Below are 26,992 nucleotides of genomic sequence, written 5' to 3' on the forward strand. Positions count from 1 at the left end.
GGTCACAACCTCACTTTTTATGTCAAACGGAAAGGCCATTGGTCGAAATGATCGAATTGCAGATTAAACGACAATACATGATAAGTACAGCATATCAGGAGGTCAAAATCAATCCTGTCCGAAACATGGTTAGAACGAATCAGTGAATGATGACCACTGCCAATGAACTCACCCAAAGTTTAATTAACCCGTCCCAGGATGCAGTCAATACCTTCGACTAATTCGATCACATGTATCAGTGCAAAATATTCATTACCGGTAAAAGAAGACTCACCGTCTCATGCGGTAGCCACTCGTGAGCTATAACGACCTTCTGATGAGCGTGTAATCTTGACTTTATCCGGCCAGTTTTCCAGTCCCAGAACACAACATTACCCGAACTGTCGCCACTGCTGATCCACTTCCCGTCCGGAGAGAATCCAACCTGGCAAGCATAACCTGCGACTGTGTGCCCAGCAAATCGTTTCTTGCGATTCTGACGGAAATTATCTGTGCTATAAATGAGAATTTGATTGTCGAGCGACTGTGCGGCGAAGTATTTTTCTAACGGAGGGTAATGACTCTCGTTAGTAGCTCACATCAAAGAATAATGAAATATACGTACTGGATGGATGAAGCGTGACAGCAGGCATGGAGTGCATGAAGGGCTCTGCAATATATTTAATTACAACCGGAATGTCGAAATCCCATGCACGAATAGTTTTGTCGTCAGAGGTCGTCACGAAGCGTCGGTTTTCGTCAACAAAGGTGATGGTGTTCACAGGTCCGAGATGTTGATCATACTCCTGCGTGATCTCGCCGGAGTCTATGTCGTACTGCAGTCGCGTTTGGTCTCATGAGTAATGTTTCACAATTTTACTGAGCACTCGACTCACCTGAATAATCTTCTTATCGGACATGCCCGCCAAGAAGATGTTTTGCTTATCATCATCTGGGTGGAACTTGATGCAGTATGGTATTTTGCCATTACTAAATCGCTTGATGCATTGCCCAGTCTCGGTGTCCCAAAGCTTCATTTGACGATCGTAGCCGCAAGAAAGGAAGCGGCGACCATCATTGGAGAAACAGAGATCTTTTACGGCTTTAGTGTGGCCCATAAACGTACGGAGGCAGTTCCCTGAGGTATAAACGTCCCATAACTAATGAACAGTCAGCCAGGAGTAAATATACCAGAGTTCTGATACGAACTTTGATTTTAGTATCCATTGAGCCACTGAGGAATAAATGCGACGTTTGTGGCAGGAGTTTTATAACAGATACGCCTTGAGTGTGGCCAGTGTACGTGTGTATGCAGACTTTTGGTATGAAGCACTCCTGCGAACCTGGCTCCGAGGTGAGGTGAGGAGCTTCTGCAAGTGGTGGGTGCATGTACGTCCGGCCTTGGTAGTCTGCCAACGACTTGCCATGGAAAGTAGATGATTCCTGTCCAGCGGTCCCGCGCTTTCCCTTCGCCCTCCTGGCCCTGTTTGTCATTGCTGTCTCCTCCTCCGATTCTTCTTCCTCGTCCTCACCTGCTTCAAACGCTGCTTCGGGTAAGTCTCTGGACTCCTCTTCTCCTTCCCAGCCAGCCCATGGACCCACGTATGCTCCATCTCCATCCACAACGTCAACATCGCCTGTCGCTTTTCGTTTTCGTTTCAATTCCTTCTTCTGGGAACGGCTAATGCGTAGAGTGTCCAAGGTCGCATGTCCATTTGCTTGAGCCTTATCTACATAGCCTAGGACAGCAGGAGCATTTGGATCAACGGACGGATTTGCAGAATAGCCAAGGATATTGTATGTTAGGTGTTGTTGTCGAAAAGCGTGGTCTGACATTGCTTGTTCCTCCACATGACCCGCCAGTGCATTTTGGTATTTGAATCGGTTGCGCTCACTAAACGGATTTTCCGGTCCTTGTTCTGGGAGGGTCATGTCATTATACGGGATGTTGACATTCATCTGCGTGTCGGTTGGTCGCGTTACTAGTGAGGTTTGCTTCAAAGGGTCCTGGTTCCAAATGCATCAGAATCATTTGCATAGATTACCTACGAGCTTTCTCACCTCTGCGAGGACATCCGGTGCACTAGTTTCAACGTTTTCTACATTCTCTTCCTCTCGAGTGCCTTCCATACGCGGTTTCTTTGCAGAAGGTAATGCTGAGATGCCGAAAGCGTCCCGAGACGCTGACATGGTAGCGTCGTCTTCGTCTGACGAGTAGCCTTGAACAAGCGACATAGCTTCACCTCGAATATGTGTGGGAAACAGAAAGTATGTTTTCCGGAGCAAGAGATACCGTGCGTTAAGCAGCAGAATACGAGTCCACGAAATGTCCCAACGAAGACGGTGACTTGCGAGCCGCCGATCATACTATCCTGAAAAGGTAACTTTATCACGTGATCCGACTTAGAGGCAAAGCAAGTAGCAACATCGTTCCCCGATTTCTCGTAAACTCTTTACAACTCACTTACTATAAGCCTGGATCTCCTTCACCAGCAACATCCCTAGAATATGCATGGACAAATCTCTTCCTCCTACAAGTATTAAGATGATAGCTCACGTTATCACTAATCGGCATAGACTCAAATACAAAGTTACTCCCTTCGATAAATATCAAGATGGAAGCCAGACTGACTCAGTAACTCAGCAATAGTCAATGATCTCGGGCTGGACATGAACCCAGTGAACCACTCTATATTCACGCTGAGGCTGAGGCTGGATGACATTAGTGGAAGCACACTAGGACGCTTTCATTTGCAGTTACTTGAGGAAGAACTGACTGGTGCCAAGATGATCGAGGCCCAGAGATTTTTGTCCACTGTACTAGTGCTTGAGACAAATTCTGTACCCACTGAAGATCTAGAGCACTTATCGCCCCGTACTTCTCGGTAGTTCAATACGCGCTCTCGTATTCTCGTTCCATTTGCGCGGAAATGATTTCAGCTTCGGACTGGCTTCTTGAACGGAGACGCCCAACGAAGTGCCTTCGCTTGGTGACCAGATCGACCCCTTCCGTCCTTTTACTTTTGCTACAACAAGGATTTGATGCTCATAGTGCGGCATCATGTTTCCTACTTTCTACAACCGCGGAATACATCAGCTCGTACCTTAGCTTGAATCTGCTTCATCGACATATGCTCTCAAGTTTTGGTATTATGTATAACTATCGAGGAAAAGTTTTACTCAAAATTTAAGTTATCCCCATCATGCTCTGAAAGCGACGATCCTCAATTTTATATGGGGTAGATCGTCTTCTTCCGTCATGAAACCAATTGCTATGTGCCAATGGGGGTCGGTCGGCGGAAATTCTCCAGGGATTCCTCATCATAGTCATGCTCTTCACAGCGCATGTCGCTTCCTTTATGAACCTTCTTGCGGCGGCTAAACAGCGTATTACGCAGAACACAGTCAGAAATGTCCATATCGAGTGGATCTTCATACTAGAGAGGAACTCCTGGCCGTTATTTCCCTTCATTTACCGGCTTCGCATCCACGGAGGATTCGTGCATATGGGCCAGCATTCTTGTGAGACGGTCTTTTTAACGTTAGCCGCCAAAACTCTTCGTTAGTTTAGAAAGTTCATTCTTGAGTCTTCACTCAATCAAGAACACTGGGAGAAGAGGTGTTCGTACTGTTATCATATTCAGGGCACGGGTGTGCTTCTATTCTAACCTTGAGGAATGTTTCGTGTCTATACTCTCACACACGAAAGATTCGCGACAATAATCGTGTCATAATGGGGTGTTTTAACTCATCATTCTTACGATTGTGAAATGAGGATGGACGTAAGTGTGTTGAGTATCACGTAGTGTGCTTAAGCACTAAGTGGAGCCTAAAAAGGCAAGTGATTTTCGTGTACACAGGCTTCTGTGGTTCTAGTGTCTCTCTTTCTCGTGCATTCATGACCGATGTAGATGGGCAAGCACGGCAATTGTGGTCGGCCATGGACACCCTACGAAGATGACCTTCTCAGGACTGCTGTTCGCATTTATGGCGATAACACGGAGAAGTGGAAGACGATCGCACGTTCAGTCCCTGGAAGGACGAACAAAGCGTGCAGAAAGGTGTGCTTTCACGTCGTGCTTGTCCCGTAAACTCCTCATGCAATTTGACGTAGCGTTGGCTGCACTCACTCTCGCCGTCCGTGAAAAAGAGCGCTTGGACTGCGGAGGAAGATCAGCTTCTTCTGTCGCTCTTCGAGAAGCTCCCCAATAAGTGGTCCCAGATCGCTCGCGAAATTCCTGGGCGGACAGATGACGCATGTTCAAAGAGGTACAGAGAGGCATTGGACCCTAACCTCAAGAAGGATGAATGGACGGACGAGGAGGACACACGGCTTTTAGACGCCCTAGCACGCCAAGGTGGACCGACAAATCCGAAATGGGGACTCATCGGCCAGGAACTTCGCCGTAGCGGTCTAGGGTGTCGTAACAGATGGAGGCTGATCCAGCGCAAGAGGAATGCTGCTGCCCGACAGAATACTACGACCCAGGCTTCGCCGGTCAACGAAAATGCGTTTCCTGAGTTTTCGACGGACGATTGGTCGTTGTTCACCGATGGTGACCCTTCATACTGGGCGGCTGCTGCTATCGACCCCGTTGATGTCAGCTTCCGTGAACTGCAGTATCCTCATTCCGAAAGGGAGATAGCTCTCGCGGGCATCAGTGAGGAACAGTTGGAAGATTCTCCGGTTCACTCAAATTCCACTCAATCTGGATCAATCGGATCTCGTGCGAGTATTGTGCAAACTACAGGTCCCAATGCGACGGCAGAAGGAACGGGTTTTTCTAATGTCGCTTCCGTGAGAGCGATAGCATATTCCTCGTCTTCTGATGAACTCGGGCCGGATTCGCAACTACCAGAACCGACTAATCGAGTCGTCGATAATCAGATTTCGAATATGTCGTGTTCCAACGATGTAGAAGTAACTCATTATCCACTTTCGATGCATGTTCCTGATGATATCGATTGTAATGCGCAGCAGAATGACGATGCGTTCCGATTCTATGACGAAATCACGCAGAATTCTCCTCCAAACGGAGATAATATTGAACGACGGAGAACGTCTGAGGAGATGCCCTGTGCACAGGAAGACTCTAGGGATTCTCCATTAACAGAAAGTGCTATCATAAATGAAACGGATAATCTCAGTCTCAGTTCATTGGGGACATTGGCCCATGCTGCTTCCACTCTATCTCCTTCACCGTGTGCCGTTCCCGCACCGAGGTTGGCTCAGCACACCATCCATGACTTAGTTGTGCCTCCGCGGAAACGACGGCGCACTGCAACAAACTGCCCTGGTATCGGCAGTATGCATGTCATCTCCGGTCTTGTTGGGAATGAAAAAGCAGCACCGAAATTATCATCGTCACTTCCTGTTGCGGATGAGTACGTGTACCTTTCCTTGTTCGTAACATTATGTGTTTACCGACGATTTTTGTAAGCCCTTCCATTCTGGCGTATGCCTGCGGTCATTCTACCTGCCTGTCATCAAGTAGTGCAGCTAGTAGCCTAAGCTTCCCCACAGCTGCTGAACTTTTAAGTCACTTCAAGGACGAACACATGAGTGACGCAGGTGCCGGTGACGAGGCACCGTTCCGATGCGGTTTAAGAGGATGCAACAAAAGATGGAAGGTCAGTACAGCTCTTCCCTTTTCATGAAACGGTGCACCAATCACACGACGCAGAGTATTAATGGACTGCAGTACCATCTCCAAGTGTTAGAGGATTCTTTTGCAATCTATTATTATGCCTTATTCCTAATACGCCACTTGTTTCAGCTCCAAGGTTCATTACCAAGATGTTTATTCTCGTACAACCGCAAGTAGACAACAGTCGGCAGACCATATCCCTGGAAGCGACGCTACCGGCACGGATTCGCCTGATGGAAACTCGTCCATTACTACGAAGCGAGTGCATAAATGTCCCCACCCTGGGTGTGTGAAAGAGTACAAACAGCTGAGTGGCCTAAGATATCATCTATTACACGTGAGTCCCCTGGATTTGCAAGGGCAAAATTAGCCCATACTTAATCATGACAAACCTGGTAGGGCCATCCGAAGGACATGCCGGCGCAGTTGAGTGCCGTGCCGCCTCGGATCGCAAAAGAGCTCGGTATAGAGTCCATGGCTAATTCGAGTTGACACAATTTTCATTATTGCATCGTTATCCTTATTGGGAAGCAGAACATATAAGTACATCCACAGTATTTCCGGTAGTTTTCATGTCACAGAAGCAACTTGACAGCCATTTGTAACCATTTTATACAAGTTTAAGTATCAATACGCATCTACGGAAGTTCAAAAAACCTGCTTCCTCTTCTGGAAGGTTGAAGAACATAGCAACGCCACGACGGGTACCTATGGTGATCGACGGCGCCGTCAAGGACCAACAAAACAGACTTTGTCTGGAAAGGCAAGCGTCTAACCATTCTCGTCACTAGTCAAGGAATTAGGTGTTGTCCGAAGCGAGAAGTGTGAAGCGCCAACGCCCGAGGAGGACGGTGCTACCATCCCAGTCTTTGTTATTTGTAACTAATATCATAACAATCCATCTTCCGAACTGAGATGGATATCTATGTCCGTCTGCACTGTTCTGTGAAACAGATATGCCTGCACTGCATTAATATAATTAAGATATGATTTAGTATACGAATGTTACTAGCGGGGCCGTCGCTCTCGGGAAAAGAACAAGGGGAACAGTATGCATGTATAGTAGCGGAATAGCCAATAATCGCCTTAATATTGATCGCAAACTCGCTCATCTTTCGGGCATTCCGGGCTACAAGCACATGCTAAAGCACGACGTGAGCTGGCAGATTATTTCGAATTTTAAGGGCAACTCACACGTCTCCAATTTGCTCGGGCAGCTATTGCATGTTGCATATCCCAGAAGCTTCCACGCCATGTATCTACAACAACTGTTTTACAATTATCCAGCATCTGTGCATAAATAGTCATTATCAGATTGGCTAACTACAGAGATAATAATAGTGTTACATTTCATCTTCTCCAAATCAAGTCTAATGCTGAGCCGTTACCAATCCTCCGAGTTGAACCAAGTTGAGGACAGAATGGAAGCCGTCGCTCGCCAGAATACAAGTTCCAATGGCATCTGTAAAGCGGCATTCAAGCAAGCATCATATGAATCCGTAAAGTGTGCTCAAGTACAATCTAGATAGTAATGGGGGTGGATAAATCTAATATAGGGCGCTGGTTCATACTCACTCCATGTTCCGTGTTTAACGACTTCCGGATCTTAGAAGTGATTACTATACGGATAATCCTTAGATCTATGCAATGCATACAAAACATGCAGGGGGGTTAGCAGATCAAACCCATATGACATCACACGTATACACCTGGAATTCGGATAGAGTTCATGTGACGAAGCAACGATACAATGAAGAACAGTCGCATAACTATTCTTATGCGACGCAGCCTTTAAAGGCCAGTAGCATTGCAGGATGCGACTGCGTGCTTGATACAAGTAGCGAAATGAACATGACTGTCTTTACAGGCGAGGAATAGCTGGAACCGAAGAACATACTGTATATTGTGGAGCGCTTGCGCATGAGCAGAACGTAGAACCTCGTAGCACAGGGTCTCAGAGCAACCGGTTCCTATAGCTGCACCAGTAGGCAACACGATACAATACCAACAAGAAGCCCTCGAAGTGGGTGACTAGCGGTCTCTGTATGCTAAATAACCCTTACAATGCCCATAGTAAGCCAATGAACGACCCGGAGGCATTGAGCAACAGCCAGCGGAATACACAGAGAATCACCGGACCGAGTTGCCCATGCCTGTCATCGTTGAATAAAGAGCACGCGGATATGGACGTCCCATGTCACCGCCTAGTTTAATCTGCCAGCACACCATACATTCCACAGCCAGGTGCACTCCCTCAAATCAGGGAACCATACTGTCATGCATACATTCAGCAGACCAATTATCCCGTCCCGTCTACATCCGCGTCTTCGCTCACCATCCAGTTATTGAAAGCCTGAGCCTTATCTAGAAGCATCACCTGAAGCGCAGCAGATGACAGGAATTATGCCGAAATCGAAATTGAGGGTTTCGCCGACGGGACGCACCACTTGGCGCATATAGCTTCTCACGCATTGGGTGAACGACAGCTTGGATTTGAATGTAGGAGGCTATGCAGGTCCGTGCGTAGTTGGGCCGCGCCCCGCCAGCCAAGTAATCCATGTGCCATCGTACACAAAGCCATATAATTCATACTGCAGTGTCGATGGTGCATTCTGACACTCAGGGCAAAGAGAGCATGACAGATGGAATGTACTTGCTCCCAAGCTCAGCGTTATGGAGACCAAGGCGAAGAGCCAGGACGATTCTTTCATATTAGAGTTTAGCCCACGTCTCCGCTCCGAAGACGCCAAAGAGACTTCAACCTCGGAAGCATACTTGCACAGGAAATTTACTTCTGCGATGCAAACTCACCCGTGAGAGGGCTACAGAGTTGAATGGGGATAGGATTCAAATTTGACTTTCGTAGGTAAAAGGAGTCCCGGATTTCGGAACCGGGACGGGAGCGGTAGTGCGGGTTGAACGAAGTCGGGAAGGAGACTCGGAGTCGGATACGGAGGGCGCATGTGCCACTTTTCAGGGTATAATGAAACTGGGCAGGGCAATAGAGAATCAGAAGCTTGAGCATAGAAAATTAGAGAAGATGGGCGAATGGAGAGCTGCTCCCTCGTAGATAAGAGAAAAGTTACATCCCTAGAGTGGGTTCGCCTGAACTGGACTAAAAAAAAAACAATTGCGCCTATCCCTCCGATGGCCATTGGAATGCCAATCCTGAGTTCCTTCCAAGGGTCCAGCTGGGTGTATACGTTATTATGGCACCATTTCAGGGTTATTATAAAACAGCGCCGTCTTCTGCAGTGGTCTTCTAGTCGAAAACCAATATGAAAGGTGCCGAGAGACTGGTGGGCTCGAACAGGCACCGCGAAGATCACGTCAGTTGCTTGAATCATCTGCCAGGTGAAACGAGCATCGAAAGATGCGAATTAGGAAGAAGAGACCGGTGAAGTGAGATGCGGCGCATAGTGCCGGTATCAGATGAAATGCGATGAAAGCACAATACAGGTTCTAGGGGAGGCACCGAGGAAACACAACTATGAAGCTAGAGCTAGAAGACTATACCGGCCTGCGTGCGCATGAAGCGTGGTGTGAATTGAACCGGATGAAGAGTATCTTTGATCCTTGATTGTGAGTGCAAATGGATGTGTAGACCAGCAGCTAGACAGGGCTTGGAGTTTCACTGTCGGAGCACGGAAAGTTGCGGCTCCCGCCGCAGGTGGGGGCGTGACAGTTCGAGGTGATAACACGGCTCTGGGGTAAAAAAAATAGAAATGATAAGATTATGCATAGGCCCATGCAAAAGGACGGTCTCTAGAATACCATTTGAAATAAAACCCTCGTTCAATTCATGAAGGTCCGAATCACAGTCACCCGAGATGGCTCGTAGAACGCCATGGTAGCGCATACCTCGCATGTTATGTGCTCTTGAGCATGACGAACAAGAACAGCATATCACTGATGCAAACGATTACATGCCCTACCATACGGCATGGCTCGAAATCGAGGACGTAGTCATGATGCGTGTTTCATGAGACAGCTCGGAGAGATGACACCGTGCGCATCTCCCTTAGTGCGGGAAGCATACTGCGGATGATGTTATATAATTTGACGGCTGCCTCTGTTATTGCGTCGTACTGTCATTTTCTGTAGAATGCGGCCGGTTCGGCAGGGACAAAGTCACGTTCGGCGACCTAAATTCATAAAGATCATTGATCTATTATAAAACGGGTTGCACGGACAATTATTCCAAGTGTTGTGGCGCTTCCTCAATTGCGGATGCGCAGTCCGAGAGTGGACGGCCTTACAAGTTCAAGCTTTGATGGACGAGAATAGACGAGCGGAAGTGCACAATACAGTGGATAAGAGCACAGGAGAGGGAGACGGTAGTGAAGAGAGACGATCCATGAGGAGAATTAAAAGAATAGTGACGACGGAAGCTGACAGGCGCGCATGGCTCTGGCTGGACCGGCGATGGTGGTGTTCTGTTGGTTGTCGTTGTCGAGACTGCAACTGATCTCCAGCGATATTTACTAAACCAATTTGGTGCTTCGGCATGTTTCAACGCATGTCGCTGAGCACGCCGCTGTTCCTGGCGAGAAGCCGAGAAGGACGGGCGGGCGACCTATGAGGACGGGACTTACTCGACACGAGAGGGACAATCAGGGCGACTGGGGCGCGGGGGAGGACAATTGCGCCGGGAAGGGGGGGGGGTGAAGATTGAGCGAAGGAATGCGACAAAAAAACTCTAAATGGGCGCAGGCCAATGCGAGTGTGCGATGCTGATGATTTCGTACACGGGCTATAATTGTAAATGAATGAATGGCGGATGTCGGAGACGGGGCCTTCGGAGCGCACACAATATCCGCGGGTTTGTCCGGCCGGTCCTCAACACAGACAGCAATTGCATGCAAGTGCATACGTGCGTATGTGGTGTTTTTGGTGTCCGCATAGCATCATATCTCGGGGAGAACGACATCTGCCATCCGTCGAGACAACGGCGTTGACGGAAGAAAAAGGTAAGCGACCTGATTTACATCGGACAGCTAGACGCGCTTGCATAATGGCAAGAGCCTAAAGTGGCGTGGCGATCACCGGGACAATCACAAAGTTGCCTCAGGGTCGGATTTTGTCTTTCGTCACCACTTCAACTCAATTGTGAGCCATAAGGAGAGATGGAAACCTGCATTGGGAAATAAGAGGCATAATTGGGGAGGGGGGAACAGCGACAGTCACGCCTGACGGAAGGTTCAGGTCCCAGATGTCGTGAAGCACGCGGTTTGCCCGGCACGGAAGGAATCAGCTACAAATGCCACGGCTTACGGCCTCTTCCCTCCCACCCTCGCACTTATTATACCCACAACTCCTCACTCGCTCCCTCTATATAAGGCCCTCTCCCACACCCCGCTGTCCGCCCTCCCAGACACGCTCCTTCCCCTGATATCAGGCTCTTTGCCCTTTGATATTCTGCCTCTATCTCCCCTCTAACATCCCCACGACCCTCAGCGCCTACGCCTGCGCCTCATCAACAGATCTTAATAGTCGTCTCCACCGCTTTAGTCGCAGATCAGGGAGTTGCATAGGACAGACACCCCACTGAACATTGTCTATTCATTACTGGTCCAATACAATGATTTCTGCACGGCTCCTACTGTTCTTCTCCTGTATCTTTGTTCTCTTTGCCCTAGTCTCCGCCGCACCCGTATGTCCACATCAACCGAGATTTATCCGCTGACTGACACGAGTGCATCTGCAAGGTGGTCCCAATCGAGAATCTTCTTGAACGAGCTGCCGAACCCGTGAGTGGCTTTGATGGGTCATAACTGGACTGTCGCTGAAACAGACTTGGCTCTCCAGCAAGGTGGATTTGGTGGCTTTAACAAAGACTGGAAGCGCGAGCCGCAGAATGGTATGGGTGGATCGTCAAAGGACTGGAAGCGTGAACCACAGAATGGCATGGGTGGATCATCAAAGGTGAGTTAGCAAACGAATTTGCAGTCTATGGACATGAAAATAATTATCGTCTGAAGGACTGGAAACGTACCCCACAGAACGGCATGGGTGGATCATCAAAGGTGAGCCAATATAATCATGTTATTTTGGCCCAATAGCTGAATTGACCTCATTGTTAAGGATTGGTGATCGCACTGCTTTCATGAGGATCCTTTCAAGCCAGTCAAGTTATCGTCATTCTTTGGGATTCGCGCTTATGGATTAGTTGGGATTCTGTGTGGGTGGGTGTACTTTGGCTCTGACCATCACTTGGTAAGACTGAACTGACGTATATCTACTTTAGATTTGTACATCTTAGTTGCATTGTTGTTGTGCTATATCTCCCACTGTCGTCTGCTCTCATTATTTCTAACAATGCCAAATTTCTCTGTGTTTCGTAGTACTTTCCCACTTTACTTTACATTTTCTTCATTTGACTGCAAGTTATCAGTCAATGTGCTGTTGCGTTTTCGCAGTTTCTCCTTTTTTAAAAATGGTCGTCTTTCTTCTGGACTTTGTCCCGCACGTAATACACTTCCCTCTTCGTCAATACAATTTCGTCTTCGGACGCTTACGGTCTTTACGGAATGTCTCAATTCTGAATCCATCATTTTCTTGTTCTTCTAAGACTGTCGTCTGCGAAGTCAAGTAAATCATCATTTCGACCAGCATGATGCCACATTATGTCAAAGGCGTTAATGTTTGATTTGTATGTTATCACTTTCAAACTTTCCTGTTCCCAACCTGCTTCGTTCTGTCCTGCTCCGAACTTCGGATCTTTATTCTTTTTAAACTTTTTTTTTCGATCAAAGTTCCGATTTTGTGCAGTAGCTCCCTTCACTAGACAATGTAGAAATTTCTCAGGCCCAGAGGCTTGGGTGTGCTGCGGGCTGATTTCTCTTGCACACGCCTGTCGTCTTTATCTGCATTGCTGTGTAACAATGTGTTGAGCACTGCCTTGTTTTGACTTTTTTCTGCAAGGTAATTAGTAAATTACTGTCACTCGTTTAACTTACTGCAATGTACTCCCATTTATCTTTCACACTGCATTTGTCCTAGATATTACTGTTGTACACGACGTCGTTCTAACCATCCAGATCTCACACTAGTGTCTGTACTTCAGCATCATAATGATCGAGACTCCACGTGAGACTGTCAATGAGTAGAAGAGACAAATTTGCTTCCGTCGAGCGCCTGTCGTCGAACAACAAATTTTATACACAACAACAGTTGGACAGAACTAAACGCTACATTGTGCTATTCATGTCCAGAACGGACTGACTACTCGGCGCGGTGAAACGATCCGATCGATTGCACAGATTAACTGATCATGATCAACTCGTTGATCTGGGAAGGGAAGAAGGGGTTAAAGAAGACTCAAGGGAAACTAAAACGAAAAGGAAGGGATGTGACTTTAAAGCAAGACGGCAAATAATGAAAGGGAGAAAAGAAAACTGATCATGAAGGGAAAAAACCTCCGTTGCCTTCGCACTGAGTGAGCGCTTGAGGGACGAAGTTTCCCAAGTGTAGTATAAATACCACTTGCTAGACGCCATGTTTGGGTACGGCGTTACCAGGCCTTTGTTGGCCCTATTGTAGCAAATCCAGGTTGCGATCCGATGTGGATCACTCGTTCACTCGATGGAGGACGCTCCGTAGACTTGGCGTGTCTGTTTTCTCGCTTGCTCCGCTTTGTCTTTTGACGATTTTCCTTTTGTCTTGCTTCTTTTTCCTAACTATGCTCAAGTTTTTCTTGGATATGTGGATAGATAAAGAGACACATAGACATCCGAATGTCTGTTTTGGTGTCGCGCTTCTTTGAACCCCTCCGCAGCACCGGCAAGAACGTTGCTATTAAAAAACGAGGCTCAAGTGTGGTCAATCTCATAAAGCTCAGACTAGAGCTTAACTTGATACTGACGCCGCACGACTCGGCAAGTGCTGGTACTAGTACTGCTATTGTATATAGTGGAGCAAGCCGTGCGTAGATCTAGTTTGTAAGTTTGTACTGTATGCTACAGTTAGCTTCCTTCCTCAGCACTTGTTTTAGAACTTGCTCATCCGCAGCATCAAGCCTGATACCCCAGAGAAAGGGCGAGTAGGATGTGGAAAACCAAGCGACTTTGATAGCTAGAGTCAGACGACGTGACGGAGTCGACTTACCTCGGAGAGTGAGAGGAGGTGGCGTCCATGGTTCGATTCTATTCCATTGACTTCTGTGTTTGCGATCCGTATGCGTCCTGTATTCTGCAATCGGACATGTCCGCCTGCGTCCATCTTCTGCCGCGCATATAATAAAGAAGAGAAGAAATGGAGGCTGAAGGAATAATAATAAAGGCTGGGTTAAAACTATACCGTGCAGCCTAAATCCTGGCTCGATGATTGATAAATAACTATACTCCTGTGAGGCAAGTATAGCCCAAAAGTCAGATTGAGTTATCTTCCTCTCTCTCAGAGTCTCTATACTTGTCCCTTCACCCGTGAGGGCCGTGGAGATCCTGCATTTTGCCGAAGTCGGCCGAGCCATATGAAGGTTACAGTTACGCCCATTTGAATGAGGCAATTAGAACATGCCAGCGAGGCACAAGACAGCCATAAATACACCGTGACTGAATCCGTATGGATATATAGGAATGTATGGTATCATGACCGGATGGCATAGATATAGATTATTAGGTACACACGCCTGTGAACTTGTCTGAAAGGAAGACACACCTTTCTTAGAACCGTGATGCTCCATGAGGACACATACCAATGTGCCTTGTTCAGATGTTCAGCCTGTCCCGACATATGCTTCGCATCCTTGGTAGAGATGATGATGATGATGATGATGATGACACGGGATGACAATACCTAAACACATGCACACGCTAGCGTCAGCTGTTGAATGTCAATGTCTGTTTTCCGTTGATCTTTGTCCAGCCCCTCGCTATCCACATCTCGCGCTAGAAGAAGACAAACTGAAGTGATCGACGGTGGCGCTGATGAGAACGTTCCCTGTTAGAGTTAGCCGGAGGGTATTATTATCGCCGAGATGCCGAGATTTTATTTCCTGTTGTTTGTCGTAAATTGGTAATCGGGTCAGTCCGGATTGCGGAAATACCGACGGCTCTGATGAACGCATCAGTCATCAGCGCATGGTCATGACGGTGCTTTCTGGTCCCCCTTGCATGGCTTCAAAGGTGGGGTTGAAAAATGAATTGTCAATTCAAGGCAGTCACAGTAAGGCACCACGCCTATGAACGCAATCCAGGCTTCTGCAGATCATCTCAAGTCCCGGCCGTGCTTGACGATTTTGTTGCGTAGATAAGGGCCAGCGACGGCGTCAAAATCAAGCCCAGACGCTTGGTGAAAAGGTAGCAACTACTGGATCCGAACCGACACTGACAATCCTCTGTCCTCTCTCCCAGCAGGAACCCAAGCAAATCTTAGGATTGGATGACAAGACAAGTTGCCTGAGGTTTACGACTGGGGTTGTCCTGCATCACGTTAGTAGAGGTACGGCAACGATCCTCAGGGGATAAATGACGGCGCGGCAGGGGTTAAATGTGTGTAATGGCGCCATGTGCGAATGGGCGCTACGCCCACCTGGACACTTATTGGATCACTTCTTGCGAGAATGGTGTACGGTGCCCGACGTCGACAAGAATCAAGTTCAAGACGAACGAGACTCGAGTGTAGGTACCAGAAGGAGAAAGGTCGGGACCAATGTCAAGCTCAAGCTTACCACATGCACCTGGAGGCAAGTAGCATATCCTACAAGGGATGCTCACATTGTCAATATGCGCCATTTTGCGACCCTGACAGTCCGATGTTCGCATGGCTGGACCTGTCTCCTTCATTTAACCTGTATTTTTTCGTGATTTTTCGTTGCGCCGGGCACTGCTCCTAGATCCTTCCAGCTGTCATTGGGTGGCGGGTGGCTAGGCATCCGTCTCGGATGAAGACGATGGGAGAAGCACGCCGTGTCGGGCATAGGAACCGTATCGACGCCCGCCAGCCTTGGTTCGGCCGCAGTGATTTAGGGCAATGGGAGCCGATCCCGATCGGTTCTTGACCAATGAGCGCTCGAGCTAGCCGGCTTTGCCGCCCGATCAGGATTAGCTCACTCGCGGTTTCTATTCCCAGGTCCAGGCACGCGGACACAGCTAATCACCTAATCACCAGGCACCTTGACATGTCCCCGTGCAGGAAAATGCTTTAAATGATTCCAAGCCGCTTTTGCATTCAACACCCTTCCCTCAACAACCACGACCGTCGCCCGCCCAGCTCCTTATATACCTCGTTCTCGAGACTCTTGTCGTCTGTGATCACCTCATCTTTTGGTATGTCTGCGTGTATTTCCTTGGGGGAATGGTACTTAACCGACGCGAATCATGCGCAGGTGAATCGAACCAGACTTTATCGTGCCAACAACCCCTATGCGCGTAACATCCGTCGTCGTCGCCTTCGTGGCTTGCGCTGTTGTCGGAGCCATGCCTGCGCCGCATGCAGATGCCAGGCTTGGTGCACCGTCCTGGAAGCGTGGACCAGGTTCGCCAGACTGGCGCCGTGATGCAGGAAACGAGCGAAAGCGCGAGGCTGATGCTGATGCTGAGCCCGGTTCCATTGACTGGAAACGCGACCCAAGAACGCCTGACTGGAAGCGCGACGCAAAGGCTGGCACACACTCCTGGTAGCTGTCTGCGAGCAAACTCAGTGAAGGCCGTGCCTAGTCTTTCGTTTTCTCGTCTCTTCCCTAGCCGATGTAAGATTTTCTCCCACAGCCTGCTCACTTGTCCGCCTCTGACTTGAGTGACTACAGATAATTATTGACTGTCCAACCGCTAACTCCGTGTTTGCTGGACAATTCCTCTATTATCCCGTCGAACCATGGCTTTTCATGGTCAAGAGAACATTATGCCGCCGTTCTAATCAGTCCATCAACCTCTGATCCAAACGTCCAACCGCCCACGTGCTTGCATCACGCAATTATCTGTAACACCCTCGTCTCTATCGCTTTTCAAATTTATGGGTCTCGGAATGTCGTTCTCTTTTGTTTAACGTTCTCTACGCTACGGACGTCGTCTATATCGATTACGTGGATTGCTGCTACCTTTTTTTATTTACTGGCGGAGGAAGTGTCACCGCCGAAGCGTGTTATGCTTCCTCCAAATTTATCGTACTTTCACTTGTGTAGATAAGTATTGTAACTCCATCCTCTTTCTTCGTACTTGTTTGATGCTTGTATCAATTTCTTCACGCTGCAATGCGAATGTGTACTGTTATTGCAATGAGGGAATAGGAAAAAAGGTCATGTGTGCTGTGCTGGATTCTTTGCCCCGGTTATTCTTGATCACCCATTTGTAATTCAAAGTTGCAACATTGTAGGGGCTATGAAATCAGGCGTCTACATCATCTGGTGACATCTCGGTTTGAAAGTCATGAGTATATCCTGAAACATTACACGGGAAAGATGTAGTTTAGAATGAGTTAAGACTATACTGGGATCCGAGCCATTCTGGTAGATGCATGAAGGGAATCCTCCTGTTATCGGTCAGAGGAACAAATGGCGTCGTTTCATTCCTGTTACAGTTGTTTCCAGTGATGAAAAATGGGAGACGGTTGCAAAGTACCAGGTACGAATCTTTTTCTATTCATTGTCGGACACTCTCAAACGGGTGGCAGGTCTCTCTGAGGAAAGGAAGGCAAAGAAGGTGATGGAAGAAGATAAGTGGAGATTGGAAGGTTCCCCTCTTCGCCAAGTCTTCGCACCGCCTCACTTCCCTCCCGCTCTCCTACAAGAATGAAAGCGAAGCAAAGTGTATGCATGCACTTCAAGCATTGAATAAAAAGAAGTCGAGGAAGGGATTGAGGGGCGTGGATAAAAGAAACGGCACAGGCACACCAAGAAGGAGAACCCCAGACTTGCTCTCACTTTGCACAGGGTGTTATGCGCACGGTAATTTACGTGTCTGTAGATTAATTTGCCTTTTCTCCATTGCTGATTCCTGTGCGATAACGGGGTAGCATGTGCATGGGTCCGTGCGTGCCTTCATACATATCTATGTACGAATCCGTCGTGTTCCTCATGTCGTGCTTCATCCGTACCTGCATGCGTTTTCAGTTCAGTAAGCCAGAATGTATGATGTATAAGCGATCCAGGCACACCCGTGTCCGTCGTGATGTGAATTCATTCAACTTGTCCTTTCCATTTCAGCACAGGAGGTCCGGTGTCCGAAAGAATTTGAGTACGTAGAGGTATTCCCTTCCGGCACGACGTTCCAGGACGATCTATTTTAAAAGGGAAGACAGTAAATTTCAGTTTGAAACTTCGTATGGAGTCTACGATGAGTGGGTTTTTAAGGGTATCTTTCCTCACCTCACTTTCAAGTCCCTGGGTTTCCTGCATACGCTGACGGATTGACGGAATGTCGTTCTGTTTAACGGCTACGAGGTAGAAGCGTCCTGTTTGAGATAGGATGTTCTAACACGAAAGTTGGATTTCAGTTTCTCACTTTCAATATTTCGATCTAATACATCGCATGCCTTCAAGTTATCAAGAACTCTATCCGTAATATCCATTCCAAAGGCACCACCTGCCCAAGATCCAGAAATGTCTCGACCCTCTTGAGCATCAGCGGCTTCTTCGTTAAATGTTGGTACATAAGGAGGATTGAATATGAGGAGGTCGACTCCGCTGCAAGTTCGCAAACGTTGGTTGAATGCATCTGACAGAGAGGTTACGACAGGATCTAAGGATACCTATGCATATAGTTTAGTCTAGTTAAGACAAACTTCAGCGATAGACATCTAGATTATCTACTTACATTGTTTTTCTGGCCTGTTCGAAGTGTACACTGTGATGCATGCTCATTTATATCACTGCAGAGGTAGACTTAATCAAAGTATGCAAGTAAAGTCAAGCTCTTGAGATACAAAGTTCGCTGCAACAAGTATGGGAAGACGTACGGCATTCGGACGGTCCTAGCATTCGACCAACAAAGATTGATACGCAACCTGAACCAGAGCTAGTAACCAGACCGATTAGTACAAGACGTGAGCTTAGCATTTAGATCAGTGAGGAACTATTCGTACCCTATCTCAAGACAAAGTCTAGGTTTCGCATTACGCAACTCCTCTGCATCTTTCTCGAGTGCATCAAGCAGAATGAAAGTGTCCTCTTCATTTTTGTGCGGATTTGTGAACAAAGATAGACAAAAGTAGGTTCATCATGACTTTTCACACGAAACATACTTGCAGACGGACCAGCAGGTTCATAAACACGTTCGTAGTCCTGACGCGTCAAGTGACTAAGGTCTGGTGTAGGCAGCATTCAGAGTTCGAAGTATAGTTGAAGGCGAAAAGCGAAGAGTTATTGAGAAGTTAGGCGCCGATCACGTCGATCAAGTATGACGTAAAACGCCTCTTTACATTACAAAACACAAGAGATCGAACAGAACAAATGCACATGATATACAAAGTTCCACTAAATTGTAAAAAATGGATTGCATGGGTATGTGGATATCTATTAATTGTTGGTGCGCCTTGTCGACCGTCGTACACCTTTGCTGGGCTCAATTTTCGGAAGGCGTCTATAACATCCGTGTTAGCTTTTAATGAATTGTCGCCACTGCGATTGTTAGCACTCACCTCTTTGATTTGGGCTCGGGACTATTTTCCTTATTGTCCTCGTCCTCTTCATCGTCATCAGCATACAGAGACATGTCTTTCATCGTTTTCTGCAGCTTGGTGACACCCCCAGTTGACCTCGGTTTAGCAGTCGAACCCCGGACCTTTGATTCAATTTCTGCCTTTGGTGTCGACTTTGGCTCTGCATCAGGCAGCCACTCATCCTCATCTACACCGTCTTCATCTTCATCTTCATCTTCATCTTCATCTTCATCTTCATCTTCATCTTCATCTTCATCTTCTTCCGTCTCTGTACCTTCTTCGCTCTCTTCGTCCCCATCGGTCGAGTTACCAGCAGTAATAGTCTCGTCAGCGTCTAATTCATCAATGCCCATGTCCTCGTCGCGCAAACCGATAACGGACGGTTCTGATGGACGTTTATCCTTCCCTGTCTTGGAGATCTTTTTGTGCGCCAGGGGTGATTGAGCGAGTGATTCTTCATACGTGCTCTCTGCATCACCTAACTCGCTAAACTTGCTTAATGGGTCATCTGAGAGTTCTTCGTCGGCATCTTCATCACTTTCGGTCTAAGTCATGAAGTATTGTTAGTATGCGAAGAACCTAAATTCTGTCAACATTACTGACATCATATGTTACGCCAGTCTCGTGCGTTTTTGCGGTCGCAAAGGAATCTAAACTGGTATCTGCAGCTTTTGACTTTCTCGTGACCCGCGAGTTTGATTTGAAAGCACCGAATTGCTGAAGCATGTCAATCTTCGCATCTGTCTTGACTTCGCTTTGCTCAACCTAGAAAGCACGAACAACGACATTAGAGGACTGAAGGGGTGGAACGAATGCGACACTAACAGCTTGCTTAAGACGTCTGGCAAACACACGTTCCATATCCAACATTCGAGCTTCCATTTCTTGCATCACTTCTTCCCGTGTTTCGGTTTCTATGACGGCACAGCGCATTTCTGACTCGTAGAGCTGCACGGTCGAATATTAGCATGCAGATAATATATAAATGTGGAATGAAATGCTTCACCTTAATACGTAAGTCTTCCAGCTCCCCGAACAATGCGTCGACCAAGAGGTCAACAGGCTCGCCATCATCCGACTCCGCATCCTCTGTAGTCAATATCACCTCGTCAGAGAAGGGTAACCCAAAACGAAGGAGAAACATAAAGTAAACCACCTTCAATAATCTCCACGTGTGCTTCACTTTGTTTCCTCGTTCCTGCGCCACCTGTAGGTATCGTAACGTTCCTCCTGTGTGGAACTGGAGCTCTACTTCCCGAAAACACGCGCTCAACGGGATTAGGAGTCTGCCGGACATTGGCTTTCGGAACGGTAGAAGGCGCGGTTGTTACCTCCCTTGCTAGGGCTGCAAAACGCATTACGTGACTGTTTTCATCAAAGCCAGTATCGTATGGATTGACGTTGACGATCATTACAGCACGTCCTCCTTGCTCTCCCGTGAAGAAGTCTTGGAATAATTCGGTTAACTTACTATGACGGAAAGGAATGATCGCAAGTTTTACACCCGGACCGGGATTGGCGAGATCAAGACCACCACGCCCGGGTGCTGCAAGCATCGCGGCTAGTCTTCGTTGGTTGCTCCTCATGGCCTCCATACACTGACCAAGCACCATAAGTGACTTGTTGATGCTTCCCGCCTCCTTCAAGCGATCACCTGTGGTCTGTGTGTTCTTAGTACGTTCTGAACCAGCAAGGTCGACAATGGAAAGTCGCGATACGGTAACATCCGTTGGGTCTCCGCGATGCACTCGGACGACCCGCAATGTGAATATACCATGACTGCGTGACGATACGGCGTTTGTGAGCGTACCAAATACGCGACGGTTGATGTTGCCAGCGCGGAAGACACGCTTCGCATCTTCTGCAGAGCATACACGAACACATTTCAGACCAGCGACGTATTTGCCTCCTCCTTCTGGATCCTTCTTAAGTGAAAGAGCTTTCCTCTTGACAAGAAGAATATCGTTAGAAGATGGACATGATGCCATTGAGGCGAGATGTGACCATGTTGTTGTTGAGCGTGGCGGCCGCTTCGCATTTCCGGATCGCGAAACTCCACTGGATCTCTGGGGTGTTACATGGGTGCTGCCGTCCTCTTCCGACGAGTTGTTCGATAGCAGGTCATACACCTTCTCGTTGTACACCTCTGCATACGAAATCCAAATTGAATATTCGTAATTTTTATCAACTTTAACAGTTGTTGGGTCCACTCCTTGTAAGCAGATTTCTCCGAAAGCTTTCGCGATAGCCTGTTCGTCTGGAATATCCGGGAAAGTGAATTGTGTATCATCATCTGCGATACGTTCCACCCCAGACATGCGTATGGGACGATACTAAGAAGTAGGTTAAGACCGCTGATGAATGGGGTTATGGAAAGGAGTAGACCTACAGGAGCATTGCTGTGGAGACCTTCAAGGCTGTTGAAGACAACATCGAGAGTTCTTGGTAAAAGACCTGCAGCGTTTCGTTCTGCCCCTCCTTGAATTGTATACGTCTTCCCTGAATTAGTTACTCCATACGCGAAAATTAAACCATTTTGTCCTTGAAGGACATCCCGAACAAGTGGGAGAGTGGTTCTGGTGAAGAATTCGGGCTGGGCTGTTTCAGGCGGAAAAACGTGATTAAATGTATAGACTTGTGCTTGTGGATGCATTCGGATGCGATTGCTCCCCGAGAAGTCAGTCATCTGCACAGTCATATCGGACAAAGGCTTGAGGTAAGGTGTGTTGGAATCTTCATTGGTTTCAGTATTAGGACGAATGCGCAGGAAAGCCTTCGAAATTCTTTATTAGATGCACTCTCGTGCATTAATGATCACCAGTTGTCAAGCGTACCCTTATAGGTTCCCTGTCGTTATCATCTGGTATGTGCTTTACCGGTGACTTTGCTCTTCCACTCTTCTGAGATGGAGGAGGAGCATTATCCCTGCTTGTAATTGGCTTTCTCGCCTTAGCCTTCGACGACGGTGCCTTGGGAGCTTCAATAGTCGATGGGACTCGGGTGGCAGCCGCAGCACGAGTAGCCCTAGTGGGTCCTCCTGCCTCAACATTTGGGGCATTACCACGAGTCGTTGTTTTCTTGCGTGTTGCCATCGTCGAGCAGTCGTTAGTGATGTGAAGAAAGTGAAGACCTCGGCTGGGTGAACATGAGCTGCTGCAGTGTGGCATGCGCGTGCCTTTGCAACGTCGACCACGTGATCGCGAGCCGCGTCTTGACCATGGTTAGTCGCGTCCTGTTCACTCAATTTATACACCCACATCATTGCTGGCCACAATGCCACCGCAACGACGTCAGTCTCTGGCACCGACAACATCCACTAATACGTCCCGCCAGGTGCTGGGTAGGAAGAGGGCACAGAGCATGGAACCTAGCGGGGCAAACCAACAACTCGTTCCACGGAAAAGCATACTCAAGTCTACACCATTCACATTTGGCGCAAGCGTCGGCCCTTCCGACCAACAAGAGAACGAGCCACCAGTGCAAAATGCTCAAAGCCAGATAGCAGGACAGGACGGACAGGCAGATGGGATTGACTACGCAGCTGAAATTTCTGACAATACTACTCGCAAGAGTTTAGGACGTCGCGTCAGTTTCGCACCACTAGCCAGCTTTCGGTAAGCAGCAGTTACCATCGTGTATGACTATGAACTGACCCCTAAAATATGTATATCCTAGAATATTTGAGTCAAATGACAATACCAATAGCTCGGGTGTACCAAGCTCGTCACCAACACCCGCTTCTCCACCAGAATCCGAAGCATCACCCTCCCCTATTCGTCCCCTACCACCTATCCAGCTCAGCAATGAGAATGACTACCCAGGCCGGCGGAGTAACACTGGGCCTATTAGGCGTGTCTCCACCGCCACGGAATATGGCGAGAGGTCCATGTCATTGGATATGGACCAAGATAGCGACGATATCTCGGAACCACCCACCGATCCTGTCTTTTTCCAAGAAGCTGCTAATGCAGGTTCGGACTACGAGCCTCCTCCAACAGACGAAGACTTTCATGACGGTACAGATAATGACGACGGCGAGGATGACGAGGACGATGAGGACATGGAAATTACAGAGGCGATTGCATTGAACATTGATCGTAAACGCTCGCTCTCAGTAGCGCAACAGCACGAGATGGCCAGACGCTCATCCCTTTCATCGCTTGCCTCCCGGAGACGTTCATCAATAAAGCCCCCACCTGCCACAGAAAACAAAACAACCGAAGATGGAGGAGACGAGGATGACAAGAACGAAGAAGATTTGACTACGAATACCCAGGCCACGCAGGAAAGTGAGGCACCGATGGAGTTCACTATTGCAGTTGGCGAGCCCTTGAAAAAGCCCAAGCCGCCAAGCAAATCATGGCTAGCTCTCTTAGCCATGCAAGGTGGAAGCTCAAATGACGATAATGAGGAAGCAGCAGCAGATGATTTCGATGATGAGATTGAGCTCTCTAGCGCTCTCTCAAGGCTTCAGACTGCACGCTCATCACTTGATATCAATGACCAAGACCAGGATGCGGATGGCTTGGGTGCTGAGAACGGCTTCGCTACTGACGACAGTTTTACGGCAACCGAGTCGAGCATGGAAGAATCTCTAGATGTCGGGGATCAGACACTTAACGTCACAAGCCTCATGGGTAGAGTCTCGAACATTGAACTCTCGGCCGACTCTGGAAGGGATAGTGGAACTATGGAAGATGAGGACTTTGCACGACCTATCCGAACAGAGACTACTGCGCCGCTTAATATCCAGAGGAAAGAAAATGCGCCCGTTCAGGCAGCGCCATCAAATGCGTTTCCTAGTAGTGTGTTCTCTACTGCCCCAGCTCCCTCTGTGCCAGCGGGCTCTGAGAACGAGAGGCCGGCTGCGCAAAGATCCCCATCCCCAGGAGCAAGGAATGCACCCGATCCATCCCGTCCACCCTTGCAATCCAAATCAGTGTTCTCTTCTTCTGTATTCTCCGCACCCTCTACAACGCCGTCGAGAATTCCTCGTCCTTTGTCTCCTTCAAAAACCCGGGTGTTCGAAGTTGTATCTCCTACGAAAAAGCGTCCGGCGCCTGCACACGATACAGCTACCGATGCACCACAGCCTAGTCCTGCGAAGAAACGACTTCTTGAGAATTCGACTATTGTGAATCAGCCGTCCCGGAATCCGTCCCCGGCTCCCGCCCAACCAGAGCCTGCAGAGCGCACCGAACCCGCAGTACCCTTGGCTGCTCCGTTACCTACCCGTCCCGTGCCTAGAGAAAGTCTGGGAGGCATTCGACGTCCACCAGACTACTTTGCACAACGACTTAGCCTTACGCCTGGTGTCGCAAACGTCTCTAGATTGCCTTCCCCCTCACATAGCGGCCGGCCAAATGTATCAGGATCGAAGGATCCACGGTTCAATGCATCTGCACCAGCGCCTGCACATGTCCCTAATGAAAATGCGCCTACGACCAACAGTACCATCCCTACCTCTACCCCATTATTGTCTCCTCCGACTGTCATCGTCACGCCTGACGATGCAGGAGAGAAAGATGCCGAGCCTGATGCAATGAATGTGGACAGCGGCAAGCAGGAAATGACCGTGCAACGGAGATCGCTGGTTTCCTCTGATACTCAACAATTTGCAGAAGAGTTCGATGATGTCGTGAGTCGCAACGTTCGCATTCTATTGCTCGATGACCCTTATAAAATGTTTTCCAGCCTTCGATATCCATTAAAGAATTCTTCTTGATGACTGGGGTGAAGTTCCACGAATATACTATTCCCCGCCGGTCTACGATACATCCGTCCCAACTACAAGGCGCTCGCCGAGGTAAGACGACTCACTTGATCCGCAGTAAACACACTAATGCCGTTCCCCTTCCTATCTAGACTCGACCATTCCGCCGTCAATGTCCGACTACCTCACAGCAATGATAGTGCATGTTCCACAGCTCGAGTTGTATCGGTTAGTTACGAAGGATCTTCAAGCATTCATCGACAACAGCGAGAAGATCTACCGCGAGGCAGAGGATGAAGTAGGGAAGCTGACACCCGTACTTTTCCGGGAGTTTGCGCAAGCAAACGAAGAAGGCCGGGAAGAACTTCTGGTATGGTGGCATTTGCTGTTGAATTATGTTGCATTAAACTGAGTGATATCAAAAAGCATCAACTTAAGCTTATCAAGGCGAACAGGCTAATTGCTGCAAAAGATAGATGGTATGATGTCAGGAGTCGCTGGATCCAGGGTCTGCAGGAGAACGTTGATCGTGGATTCTCCGAGCTCGAGAAGGTAAAGAATCAAGTGATGTAGTCGAACACATTCTAACTATATCCCTCTCACAGGACCGAGATGCTCTAGAGAGCATAATCAGCCAAGCACAGGTTCTACTGCCTGCTTTGCGACAACAGCATGCACAGGCACAAGCTCAGCTCGAAAGGGAGCGCACTGATATTGAAGAAGTCGAGAATAGTGATCCGAACTATCTTGAAGAGCTTAAGATCGCCATTGAGGAACAAAAGTATGTTGGGTCTCTGCATTTATATAACAATATTGATGATATTTGTTGTCTAGCCAATTGCTTGAAGTATACAAAACGGATGTCACTGAAGGAAGTGCAAAGATAGAGCGACTTGAGGGTAAACTCGAGGAGCTCGAGGCACAGAGACTTGAGAATGTCCAGGCAATCGAGGCGGCAGAACGACGAATATCGTATAACAAGTCCAGTACACGCGCAGAAGTGTTCCGCCTCAAAGGTAAGGCTATTTTATCTTCCGTCACTTATCTTCAGGCCAATAATGTTGACGTTTTGTATATTTACGCAGACGAGCTTGAATGCTTGCAAGTCCTTCATTCATGGCGCGTATCAAGGGCGTCAGAGTCGTTGGTCGAACTGATGTTCACCGATCTGTACCTTGTTTCAATTCCGTGCACAAAATTCCGGCCCGCCATTCCAAGAATAACCGTCTCCCGCGTTGATCGAAGCGAAGAGCTTAAATACGCTAAGAAGAGGCCAGATCCGTTCCCGCTTCTCAGCGATCTCGCAGTTAGTCAGGGCGAAGCGTTCGCGCGGAGTTTATCGACTAAGTCCATTAAAAAGGTGCGTTGAATGTGTATTGGCTAAAAAAGGATTAACTCTATTCATTCATTCATTTATTAACATTCATGCAGATCGTCGAAGCTATGAGCGACTTCTGGACGTCCTGCATGCAAATTCGGACGCAACTTACGTTCCTAGGGATCAAGTACCCACTCACGCTCGAACCTCTTGCACCGCAGGACGACGATGGAACGCCCATAGGGCTTAAAGCCGTTGCGTCGATTCTGATACATAAGCACAAGACGAAGCTACTCGTAGGGTTTATGTTTAATCCGGAGGTGCTTTCGAGCTGGCCGTTCTCGATTCGAAAACTTCAAGTTGAGGTGAAGACAGCTTATGGAAAGATTAAGTTCGTTTTCAGTTTTCCTCTCGGAAGACCGTACCACTAACGAGTATATCTAGCTCGGAAGACATGCGCAGTGCCGTCCTACAACGACTGTCCGAAGCATCTATCGAGAACAACCACGCGTGTCTCCTTGATTCTTGTGTTGAAGCAGCACAACGCTTCGAATAAGTCGTGCCAATTCTTTTATTTTTCTATGCTTTCTTGGTTATGCTGTGGTATGCTTTCCCTATCCTATATCAAGTAGAATTATGTACATCCTTTGTTTTGTACAGTACATTTACATCGATGTGATAGAAACTGTATTTTACACTCTTGCCCATCATCATCATCATCACAGTGCATAACTATTG

At 48.0% G+C, this 26,992-nt stretch overlaps 10 protein-coding genes across 10 annotated transcripts; 5 read left to right on the plus strand and 5 right to left on the minus strand.

The window, feature by feature from the left end:
• Positions 1-46: 46 nt before the first annotated feature.
• FOMMEDRAFT_122114 (pre-mRNA splicing factor) lies at positions 47-2,262 on the minus strand. Its single transcript, XM_007265920.1, has 7 exons — positions 2,041-2,262; positions 1,189-1,986; positions 876-1,139; positions 605-815; positions 275-543; positions 173-217; positions 47-114 (listed from the first exon to the last, which is right to left on the minus strand). Exons 1-7 carry the CDS (start codon positions 2,212-2,214, stop codon positions 109-111), a joined length of 1,767 nt encoding a protein of 588 aa, XP_007265982.1. The 5' UTR covers positions 2,215-2,262; the 3' UTR covers positions 47-108.
• A 1,628-nt stretch (positions 2,263-3,890) lies between these two features.
• On the plus strand, positions 3,891-6,259 carry FOMMEDRAFT_146332 (uncharacterized protein; the record flags this gene model as incomplete). The annotated part of the gene is made up of 6 exons (XM_007265921.1): positions 3,891-4,040; positions 4,094-5,364; positions 5,421-5,610; positions 5,664-5,695; positions 5,757-5,964; positions 6,027-6,259. The coding sequence occupies 6 exons, from the start codon at positions 3,891-3,893 to the stop codon at positions 6,117-6,119; spliced, it is 1,944 nt and encodes a 647-aa protein (XP_007265983.1). The 3' UTR covers positions 6,120-6,259.
• Positions 6,260-7,842: 1,583 nt separating this feature from the next.
• On the minus strand, positions 7,843-8,375 carry FOMMEDRAFT_19622 (uncharacterized protein). Its single transcript, XM_007265922.1, has one exon. The coding sequence runs from the start codon at positions 8,336-8,338 to the stop codon at positions 8,135-8,137; it is 204 nt and encodes a 67-aa protein (XP_007265984.1). The 5' UTR covers positions 8,339-8,375; the 3' UTR covers positions 7,843-8,134.
• A 2,599-nt stretch (positions 8,376-10,974) lies between these two features.
• FOMMEDRAFT_19623 (uncharacterized protein) lies at positions 10,975-12,498 on the plus strand. Its single transcript, XM_007265923.1, has 6 exons — positions 10,975-11,280; positions 11,336-11,377; positions 11,436-11,552; positions 11,609-11,653; positions 11,712-11,812; positions 11,875-12,498. The coding sequence occupies exons 1-5, from the start codon at positions 11,209-11,211 to the stop codon at positions 11,718-11,720; spliced, it is 285 nt and encodes a 94-aa protein (XP_007265985.1). The 5' UTR covers positions 10,975-11,208; the 3' UTR covers positions 11,721-11,812; positions 11,875-12,498.
• Positions 12,499-13,616: 1,118 nt separating this feature from the next.
• On the minus strand, positions 13,617-13,847 carry FOMMEDRAFT_155515 (uncharacterized protein; the record flags this gene model as incomplete). Its single annotated transcript, XM_007265924.1, has 2 exons — positions 13,617-13,691; positions 13,734-13,847. 2 exons carry the CDS (start codon positions 13,845-13,847, stop codon positions 13,617-13,619), a joined length of 189 nt encoding a protein of 62 aa, XP_007265986.1.
• A 757-nt stretch (positions 13,848-14,604) lies between these two features.
• On the plus strand, positions 14,605-15,627 carry FOMMEDRAFT_155516 (uncharacterized protein; the record flags this gene model as incomplete). Its single annotated transcript, XM_007265925.1, has 5 exons — positions 14,605-14,634; positions 14,698-14,752; positions 14,877-15,058; positions 15,110-15,383; positions 15,473-15,627. The coding sequence occupies 5 exons, from the start codon at positions 14,605-14,607 to the stop codon at positions 15,625-15,627; spliced, it is 696 nt and encodes a 231-aa protein (XP_007265987.1).
• Positions 15,628-15,828: 201 nt separating this feature from the next.
• FOMMEDRAFT_19626 (uncharacterized protein) lies at positions 15,829-16,516 on the plus strand. The gene is made up of 3 exons (XM_007265926.1): positions 15,829-15,895; positions 15,955-16,317; positions 16,375-16,516. Exon 2 carries the CDS (start codon positions 15,992-15,994, stop codon positions 16,247-16,249), a length of 258 nt encoding a protein of 85 aa, XP_007265988.1. The 5' UTR covers positions 15,829-15,895; positions 15,955-15,991; the 3' UTR covers positions 16,250-16,317; positions 16,375-16,516.
• A 1,249-nt stretch (positions 16,517-17,765) lies between these two features.
• On the minus strand, positions 17,766-18,885 carry FOMMEDRAFT_81636 (uncharacterized protein; the record flags this gene model as incomplete). The annotated part of the gene is made up of 7 exons (XM_007265927.1): positions 17,766-17,843; positions 17,932-18,036; positions 18,090-18,314; positions 18,380-18,447; positions 18,522-18,580; positions 18,648-18,732; positions 18,819-18,885. The coding sequence occupies 7 exons, from the start codon at positions 18,883-18,885 to the stop codon at positions 17,766-17,768; spliced, it is 687 nt and encodes a 228-aa protein (XP_007265989.1).
• Positions 18,886-19,080: 195 nt separating this feature from the next.
• Positions 19,081-22,315, minus strand: FOMMEDRAFT_167584 (kinesin-domain-containing protein; the record flags this gene model as incomplete). The annotated part of the gene is made up of 8 exons (XM_007265928.1): positions 19,081-19,144; positions 19,203-19,768; positions 19,827-19,988; positions 20,049-20,171; positions 20,230-20,312; positions 20,380-21,556; positions 21,613-21,996; positions 22,058-22,315. The coding sequence occupies 8 exons, from the start codon at positions 22,313-22,315 to the stop codon at positions 19,081-19,083; spliced, it is 2,817 nt and encodes a 938-aa protein (XP_007265990.1).
• A 181-nt stretch (positions 22,316-22,496) lies between these two features.
• FOMMEDRAFT_155520 (uncharacterized protein) lies at positions 22,497-26,810 on the plus strand (the record flags this gene model as incomplete). The annotated part of the gene is made up of 10 exons (XM_007265929.1): positions 22,497-22,837; positions 22,899-24,861; positions 24,918-25,029; positions 25,089-25,306; positions 25,363-25,488; positions 25,542-25,717; positions 25,771-25,952; positions 26,022-26,296; positions 26,368-26,645; positions 26,699-26,810. The coding sequence occupies 10 exons, from the start codon at positions 22,497-22,499 to the stop codon at positions 26,808-26,810; spliced, it is 3,783 nt and encodes a 1,260-aa protein (XP_007265991.1).
• Positions 26,811-26,992: the final 182 nt, after the last annotated feature.

This window comes from Fomitiporia mediterranea (genome assembly GCF_000271605.1).
Source record: "Fomitiporia mediterranea MF3/22 unplaced genomic scaffold FOMMEscaffold_5, whole genome shotgun sequence".
Classification (NCBI taxonomy): Eukaryota; Fungi; Basidiomycota; class Agaricomycetes; order Hymenochaetales; family Hymenochaetaceae; genus Fomitiporia; species Fomitiporia mediterranea.

What these genes read in the sequence shown, in the direction of transcription:
- FOMMEDRAFT_122114 (XM_007265920.1), bottom strand. Translation starts at nt 2,214, where the DNA reads ATGTCGCTTGTTCAAGGCTACTCGTCAGACGAAGACGACGCTACCATG. An exon ending in TGTCACGCTTCATCCATCCA is followed by an intron (nt 544 to 604) that starts GTACGTATATTT and finishes ACCCTCCGTTAG; the next exon opens with AAAAATACTTCGCCGCACAG. An exon ending in AGTGGCTACCGCATGAGACG is followed by an intron (nt 218 to 274) that starts GTGAGTCTTCTT and finishes TGATCGAATTAG; the next exon opens with TCGAAGGTATTGACTGCATC.
- FOMMEDRAFT_19623 (XM_007265923.1), top strand. Translation starts at nt 11,209, where the DNA reads ATGATTTCTGCACGGCTCCTACTGTTCTTCTCCTGTATCTTTGTTCTC. An exon ending in CCCTAGTCTCCGCCGCACCC is followed by an intron (nt 11,281 to 11,335) that starts GTATGTCCACAT and finishes TGCATCTGCAAG; the next exon opens with GTGGTCCCAATCGAGAATCT. An exon ending in TTGAACGAGCTGCCGAACCC is followed by an intron (nt 11,378 to 11,435) that starts GTGAGTGGCTTT and finishes TTGGCTCTCCAG; the next exon opens with CAAGGTGGATTTGGTGGCTT.
- FOMMEDRAFT_19626 (XM_007265926.1), top strand. Translation starts at nt 15,992, where the DNA reads ATGCGCGTAACATCCGTCGTCGTCGCCTTCGTGGCTTGCGCTGTTGTC.
- FOMMEDRAFT_19622 (XM_007265922.1), bottom strand. Translation starts at nt 8,338, where the DNA reads ATGAAAGAATCGTCCTGGCTCTTCGCCTTGGTCTCCATAACGCTGAGC.